This window comes from Triticum aestivum, chromosome 1B (genome assembly GCF_018294505.1).
Source record: "Triticum aestivum cultivar Chinese Spring chromosome 1B, IWGSC CS RefSeq v2.1, whole genome shotgun sequence".
NCBI lineage: Eukaryota > Viridiplantae > Streptophyta > Magnoliopsida > Poales > Poaceae > Triticum > Triticum aestivum.
In genome coordinates, this window is record NC_057795.1 from 543,297,403 (window position 1) to 543,305,618 (window position 8,216).

The 8,216-nt window shown below is 47.5% G+C and overlaps 1 protein-coding gene across 4 annotated transcripts; it reads right to left on the bottom strand.

Annotated features, from left to right (window-relative positions):
* Positions 1-495: 495 nt before the first annotated feature.
* LOC123137164 (KH domain-containing protein SPIN1) lies at positions 496-4,187 on the bottom strand. 4 transcript variants are annotated; one of them, XM_044556781.1, is made up of 7 exons: positions 3,843-4,187; positions 3,571-3,659; positions 3,079-3,242; positions 1,847-1,960; positions 1,639-1,770; positions 1,293-1,442; positions 496-904 (listed from the first exon to the last, which is right to left on the bottom strand). In XM_044556781.1, exons 1-7 carry the CDS (start codon positions 3,935-3,937, stop codon positions 731-733), a joined length of 918 nt encoding a protein of 305 aa, XP_044412716.1. In that variant the 5' UTR covers positions 3,938-4,187; the 3' UTR covers positions 496-730. The 4 variants fall into 4 exon arrangements, with proteins under 4 accessions (XP_044412716.1, XP_044412724.1, XP_044412718.1 ...); XM_044556789.1 differs by having other exon boundaries at positions 1,654-1,770; positions 3,843-4,185; XM_044556783.1 differs by having other exon boundaries at positions 1,299-1,442; positions 3,843-4,184.
* Positions 4,188-8,216: the final 4,029 nt, after the last annotated feature.

An 8,216-nucleotide genomic window follows, 5' to 3' on the forward strand; every position in this document is an offset into this window, starting at 1 on the left:
CCCCCCCCACACACACACACACCAAAATTCTAATCACAGTATGCCAATGCGATTATGCGGATGCAGTCTCCCACCTCTCCGGCGGCTGCTGCCACCTACACCGCCGCCATCTCCTCGTGCGCAAGTCTTCGGAGACCCTACCCAACTGCTGCAGGAGGGAGAGCAGAGAGGGCAGTTGGGAGTTCTATTTTAGGAAGTTGGGGTTTGATGAAGGCTGCTGCTCGTGACCCTCATGAGATAGTCATCAAGTAGGTAAACTGAGTCTCGATTCCTAGGTTTCTCTTGCAGAATACCACCAACTGCAGGAGAATTTAGCTGGCAGCGCAAAGCAGCACTAGGCTAATGAATACCACAAATTGGTAACTGGTAAAGACTACTCCCATTGTGGCTCAGACTACGGAAATGTCAGCAATGTCGGATAAAAATCCCAGCACTCTAGCCTACAGCAACTCAGAATTCTGCACAGTGCCATATCTCAGCATTACCAGCAACAAATAAATCAAATGTTCTAATTATAAAGGCGGAGGATTCGCTATCATGGATCATTCTCAGTCAGTCATCATAGGCTAATGTCACAACGGAGACTCATCAAAATTCTACTAGTAACACAGGTTTCGCACGAATGCCAACACCATCATGAAAGCTTGCTCATGAAAAATTAGGCTGTGAGGGCATCGATTGAGGGCGGGTTTCTGGAAGGGTCAAAGTTGGGAGGAGCAGGCCTCTGCAGTCATTGTTTGCTTCGTTTCATCCCACCGTTACTGAAGGGTGAAGCGCCGCCTTGATGCGGGCTTGGGTGCGGGCTTGGATGCGGGCTTAGACGAGGGCTCTCCTCTCGGAGCGGTGAGTTCAGCATGGCAAGCTCGCGGAGTTGCTGCCTCTTGTAGTAGTCTTGTGATTCATCCTAACAAAATATGAAAGAGGCAAGATTTAGAAAGACAGAAAGACAATAAGTTCATGCTTCAAGATTTCCTAAAAACACGCTTCATATTTTTGTTCATTATAGTGCACTAGCAAAACCACTGCTTTAGCTTTAGTGAATGAATACTTAGTACTGCTCTAGGACAAACATAGAAGCTGCGGTAGGAAAAGAAACTTGTGAGAAATGAAAAGCAGGAGAAATACAATCAAGCGAAGATCCAGTTCATTACTTCATTGCAGCAAATGCTAACCTATGGAGGACTCATATTAAAATGTTTCAACTTGTTACATTGTGTTGAAAATAAATGGCTACAGAATACATTGTAATGAATATTGATAGAAAAGCATTAAAAGATAGTTGAGACACGCACGCGTACCACTGGTTTCAACAACTCTTCTAGGATCTCTTGTGCTTTTGAGAGTCTTGCATCAATGACATTGGCAGGTAACTCTGCTTCAATCAAGATATGCAGGGGATCATCCAAGTGTTCGTAACCAGGTCTTCCCTTCAGCTGTTCCTCCTTCAAGAAATGAAAACAATGACAGATGAGAATTGCAGGCTTGCTGAACACACTAAGAAGATCAGTACATAACTGCAAGTTGCCTACTATGAAATTATAACTTTATCCTAGTGATGTAGTGAATTTCAGATATGTATAGTTGCATACACAGCAATATATGTATATATCTGCCAGGTTCCAGAGTGAGGATCCATACAAGAATTATGTTTACCTTCCCAGGATCTTTAATTGAGCCCTTCCCTCTGATAAAAACACGACAACCTGTAGAGGCTTCAATCCTCTTCAACGAGTTTCCCCTTGGCCCAAGAAGACGGCCAATAAAATTGAACTGAACAAGTATGGCAAGCAGAGTAAATAATGATTCCATACTAATAAACATTGCAAGTATGAAAATAATAACGTACATTAGGGTAAGTATCTGTTGGTATCTCCAACCGCAAAATCTTCTTGACAATGTATGAAGAGGGGCTTTGTGGTGCTCCTTGCCAACCCACAGGTCCTTGAGGAAAACCTACCCTCTGATCAACAACAGAATTGTAAGGTTTCGCACATGCACATCTTAGAACATAATAAACATAACATAAAAGATTGAGAGTGTGACTGGTTGTGAATAGGTAGGACAAACATAACTAAAGATTCATGTGATTATGTTGAAGTCAATCCAGTATCTTAATGCTTCCCAAAAAAATAAGGATTTAGTTCAATACAATAATCTTAAGCGCCATGTGTCTTTTTCTTCAAAACAAATCAACTGAGCTTGCGTATTTCAAGTCTCATTAAGGAATAAAACATGCATAAGATAGCAGCTAGCCCTCATTAGATCAAGAGTTCGAGACAATAATATGGGTTGCCTCTTTGTGGAAGAGCACGATATGAATTCTAAAACAGGAGCAATCAATGAAGAAATCAGCTTGATTTCCAGTTTACAGTCTTCCATTGTAAATCTATATATCCAGAATTTATAAAACTTAAGTTTGAAAAAGACCCCGACCCAATATTTGACTTGTTATAGGGATATCTGCTTATTTATTTACAGCCACTGCGTTAATGAGAATATCAAGAATACATCTTGCTTGTAAGTTCACCACATCAGTCAGCAAAAAAATATTTACACCTAATTATCCACCTGGTGCGTTTTAAGAGAAAGACTTGCCAGTTTTCAGCAAGCATTTATAGCAGAGGGAAAGGCGGAACAGAATAAAAGGAACCCGTATATGTTTTCAGTGCACTGCAACTTTGTTAGAAACTGAGCTGAGCGCAAACCAGAAGATGATAATATCATATTGAAACAGAAAATTCAGGTAGCAATTCTGAATCAACTCAGCTTACGCCTCGGAGCTCTGTCTCCATGGCAAGTATGCAATTAAAAGAGATAGATAACTACGTTCCCAAGAATACCATGCGATCAAATGTGATGGTGAAGATGCAACTTATCGCGCCCATACTATCATTAAATGGAATGATACACAAGTATGCAATTAAGATGCAGAAAGTAGGATGCAACCTTCACATCACCAAGAGAGGATCTTGTGTATCCTTCTTTTTCTTTTAAAGATTAATTACCAGCTGATGCGATCAGATATGATGGATGGCTGAATATGCCACCCTCATGTTATCAGATAACTAAGGCAATTACCTCCGGATGCGCCCCGTGGTTCCACGGGCCAAAACCATTTCCACAGAAATTAGGCATTGGGGGCGACTGATGATGATGCATCTGGTTTGGACTCGCCATCGGCGGCAACCTCTCAAAGTCCCCACCATGCTGGTGCTTAAGCAAGGACGACACCCGCATTATCTCTGTCAGCATGAGTACAACAGCAAACATCAGCTCGCAGGATTAGCACGAAAACGTACTCCGTGAAAAACTTGCTGCCACGGAAGAATCGTATGAATCAAGCTACATACTAGTACATGCTTTCAAGACCTACGACACACACACACACACACACACACACGAAAAGGCCTGCGCCTTGAGGCCAAAACAGAGTCAAGCAGAGCAAGTTTGCATCAACAAGAGAGAAACATCAGCAACCAGGCCACGGCGAATCAGCAAGGACGAATTCCAATCTAGGCCAATAATGCTAGACGGGGCGGCGGCGGCGAGGAAGCGGATCGAGGCTCTCACCGTGGCCCAACAGCTTGCTGCAGATTGGTAGCACCTGCGTGAACGGGACAAGCTTCTGGTGCTCCTGCAACAGCTCCGTCAAGTAGTGGCTGCGGCGGCACCGACGCCATCCAATCCGGCGGGCACGGAAAAACAGAGGCAACCAATTCAGCGAGGCCGTCCACCCAGCAAAACGCACCAAAAGAACCAATCTTTCTTAACCAGAGAGAAGAAGAAGAAGGAGGAGGCGAGACCCAATCTCAGCCGCCGTCCGTCCGACCGTCCGTCCTTACCTGCCTACGTCCGGCGGGCCGGCGGGGGGCCGGACCTGCGGCGACATGGCCCTCCCGGGGGAGAAGCAGGCGTCCGCGCCGTGCAGGCCGTCCATGGCGATGGCGGCGCGGCCCGGGCACCAATCGTGAGGGAACAAGGAGCCAACCGAACGGGAGGAAGATGAGGAAGGGCAGAGGGGCGAGGAGAGGCGATGAGGAGGAGGAGTTTGTGTGTTTTTTCGCCTCGTATTCCCTTTTCTTTTCTCGGTACGGTGGCGATGCCCCTTTTTTAGGAAAATCTCGGCAAAACCCTGCGCCCCGCACGACGTCCGACGGGCTCTCCTCTCTCTCTACCCTTCTTTGCCCCGCCGCCGCTACGCTAGGGTTTATAACCAACCCAGGCCCTGGGCGGCTGACACCCGCCAGATACGCACCGGCCTACTACTCGCCCTTCCCTGCATTGCCCTGCCCGGTCTCTGTATGTTTTTTTCTTTCTCCTTTTACTACTCCCAGAGGACTACCAGTCCACCAGGTCCATATCTGTGAATAAATTCCTACCATTGCTGTCAAGCAAGAGGCATGTCTTGATATTGTGCACATGAAGCTTTGCTGTGAATTAATGTGCTTCATGACTTTGTGGTGGTATTGGGCTTATTATAGCAAACCATAATGTGGTGCTCCTCTGTTTTGCTCCATGCAAAATTACCACCTCCCTGCTGTGACTAGCCTTATTACCTTGTCTTTTAGAAAATATAAATATTTTTTCAACAAATATTATTGGATAAAAAGGGTTCAATCTTTGCTGGAAAAGAGGGTGTGTAATGTGATTGTTTACCATATTGTCGGTTAGTTGATAACTTGACGTACACGCTGTTAGAAAGCTCTGGTGGTAATATAGCCAACTGTTTTAGAATTCGGTGGCCCTCGGGTTTGAGCGGTTGGTGAGTACTAGAAACAAAGTTTCCGTCACAATAGATAGCCGTGATCTTGTTTTATGAGAACCGACGATAGCTGCAGACGTGGTTTGTGTCGCGTTGCATTGCCGATATCTGACTCTATCGGAACGGTAGCTTTAGCGTCAGATGGTCAGATCTTTTTTGGGGTCACATGCACCCTAGAGTTGACGATGAGTAATAACGACGTGCATGTTTGAGCACACCACATCCTCGAGATAGGATAGTGTCGTATCGCTAGGGTAGGTTGTAACTAGGGTCTGGTGCATCCTAGAGTTGACGATGTGTAATGTCGACATACATGTTTCGGCACACCACGTCCTCGAGATAGGATAGTGTCGTATCGCTAGGGTAGGTTGTAACTAGGGTCTGATGCACCCTAGAGTCGACGATGAGTAGTCCTGGCCATGGGAAGCCCGGCCCAGCCCGACCCGGCCCGAAAAAGCCCGACCCGGCCCGGCCCGACGCTGCCCCCGGGCCGGGCTCGGGCCTAGATCTTGAGCCTGAAGGCCGGGCTCGGGCCCGTCGTTTTTGCATTTTTCTGAAGGTCGGGCCAGGCCGGCCCGGGGTCCGATGGGTTTTTACGTGTTCGGGCTGGGCTCGGGCCCAGAAAACAGGCCCGATGGCCGGGCCGGGCCCGGGACTGGGTTTTTTTGCGTCGGGCTTGGCTAGGCCCGGCCCGAAGCCCGGCCCGGCCCGAAGCCCGGCCCGACCCGAGGTTTGGCCAGATATAACGATGTGTAATGACGACATACATGTTTCGGCACACCACGTCATCAAGATAGGATAGTCACTACTAGGAAAAGGCCTACTAATGGCGCACCTAATTTGGCTATTAATAGCGCATTAGCGGTGCGCCATTAGTACCACACCATTAGTATATTTTACTAATGGCGCACCACTGATGCGCCATTAGTGTATACAGAAGTGCGTCATTAGTATGTCTCCCAGGGGCCATGTATACCCAGGTGCTCTGGCATACTAATGGCGCACGACAGCAAGATGCGCCATTAGTAACCTCGGCATACTAATGGCGCACTCTTCAGTGATGCGCCATTAGTATGCTTTGTCATACTAATGGCGCACTGTCATGTGATGCGCCATTAGTATGAATATTAGGTTTTTTTATTTTTTATTTTCTGTTTTTTGCACAGGTTACACAATGTATAATTTGACAAAATATAGACAGCACACATCAACAACAGATTCGTCGAATACAATAGAAGATTAGTCTTTGAATACAATTCATCATATTAGTCTCCGAATATAATTCATCATATTAGTCTCCGAATTGAAAAGATCGACAAAGATAGAACATTATATTACAAGTCTCGAGACCGCGAGTAGCGAGTTTGTCTTCACACTACAAGTCGATATCGATCATCTAAACTACCATCACATAAAAGAGAGTTGCGGTCATCACGATGAGCATCATCACGATGAAACTCGTCTTCATCCGGTTCCTCCAACGCTCCCTCCCCTCTCCCGCTAGATAGCGGGCGTATCTAGATTCTGCCTCGGCCCTAGTGGTGTACCCTTTGTAACTGTTACCGCTGAATCGGTGAACCTGTCTCCAACACTCCTCCCAGTCGTCGTAGACTCCGTGAACCTTACCCTTGTACACGACATACATCGGCATCGCTATGCACTAGCCAAACGAAACGTTAGTACCAATTCACAGACAATACATAAGCAATATATAAGTATGCAACAGAACGATCGGAAGAGAAAAGCAAGACATTAATAGCATCGATTACATCTAAGTTGAACGACTCTCGAAACCAAAGAGACATACTACAAGTTCATTAAAGTTTAATTACAACATGAGCCAATCGATGTTTCAGAACTAGACACAGCATCACTGCTTTAGACTCGACTCAAGGGACCGAAGCGTGGATGAAGCCGCCGTCTATCGTGGGAGTCATGAAAGAACGGGCGTTGTCAGCCTGCATTTGTAGCATTGTGTCGATGTCACTGTTGGACGGTTGATTTCTGAGGTAGAACTGCCCCGAGGTACGAAGGACATCTTGATGGATGATTTCCGCAAACTCCGACTGGATGCGAAAGAATTCTTGCCTGATGTCCGCGTCCTGGATTGCCACACGCTCGCGGCCCAATCTTTGAGTCTACTCGGTAGAAGAAGTTGATGATGGTCCCGTACGATCGCCCGCATGTGATGGATGGCGTAGTAGGCACCCTTCTGACCGCCAGGCGGCTGCTTGACGCAGCAGAACGTCGTATTGTGGGAGAACACGTGCTTGCCGTACTTACGAATAGGCCTGGTGAAGGTGCCTCCAGATTTGACGTAGCCGGGGAGAACATCATCAAGAACCTTCTTGACATTTGTGTAGTCTACGTTCGACTGACGGTCCGGGTCGAAATACGTGGCCATGGAATATTTGGGGCTTAGGAGGATGAGCGTGCAATGTGTGTCACTGCAGAAAACACGGAATGTTAAAAGAAAAACGATCGAAATCTAAGAATTCATATGTTACGGGGCAGTTGAGGGGAGGACTTACTCGGGAAAGTAAGGCACGAGGAAGTTATCCTTATCTTGGTTTGCCAGAATGACGCCTTCGAGGTAAGAACTCGCGACTTGCCGGTCCCCAGCGCTGCCCAAGATCTTGGCACGCATGTAGAAGGGGTCGACTATCACGATGTCCGGGGTCTTGTCGCGAATGATCCGCATCTCCATACTCAGCGAAAATAGCCGAATAAAGGTGTAGTGCAGCGGATGAAGGTTCAACATAGCGTGGATGTCATCAAACTGCAGGACGATCGTACCCCCGATGGAGTTATCCACAAAGCCCTTGCCCTCTGGCACCTTGGCCGCGAAAACCGGGTATGCCACATCCTTCTCTCTGAGACGCCGCTTCTCCAAAGAAAGAACACTGTCATGCAGACTCCGCATAGCACCGGTTGCAGCATTGAGCATATTTGTCGGTAGCATCGCCCTACCCACCACATGCACCCTCCTCGAGATATCCTCAGGTGAAGGTGGCCCGTCCTGAGCACGGATCGTACTCGGTGCCGGCTGGCTCGCACCCTTGTTAGTCTTTCTTTTGCGTGCCTTCTTCTTCTCCTGTAATGGGACCGAGTTCTGCTCATAGACCGCCTTCTTGAGTGTATTTAGGCTGATAATATTTCGCACCTCGCCTATCTGAGGCTCGGTGGAGTCGGCAGCTGGAGGCGTCTCCTGAGAGCTGAACGGCAGACGACGCCTGTTGCAACTTGGCTTCTCTACGGTACCAGCTAGATCGCGCACGTCTTTTGTTGGGTTGGGTTCTTGAGAAGGAGCCCCCATGAAGTCGCCATTGTACCCATGTTCGGCAAAGTACTGATCGACGTTGCCAAATGTATCGTCGTCGTAGTCGTTCTGATCCTGTGCCATATGCATGTTTGGATCCAGTGGCATAGGGATGTCCGGCACCGTTGCGGCAGT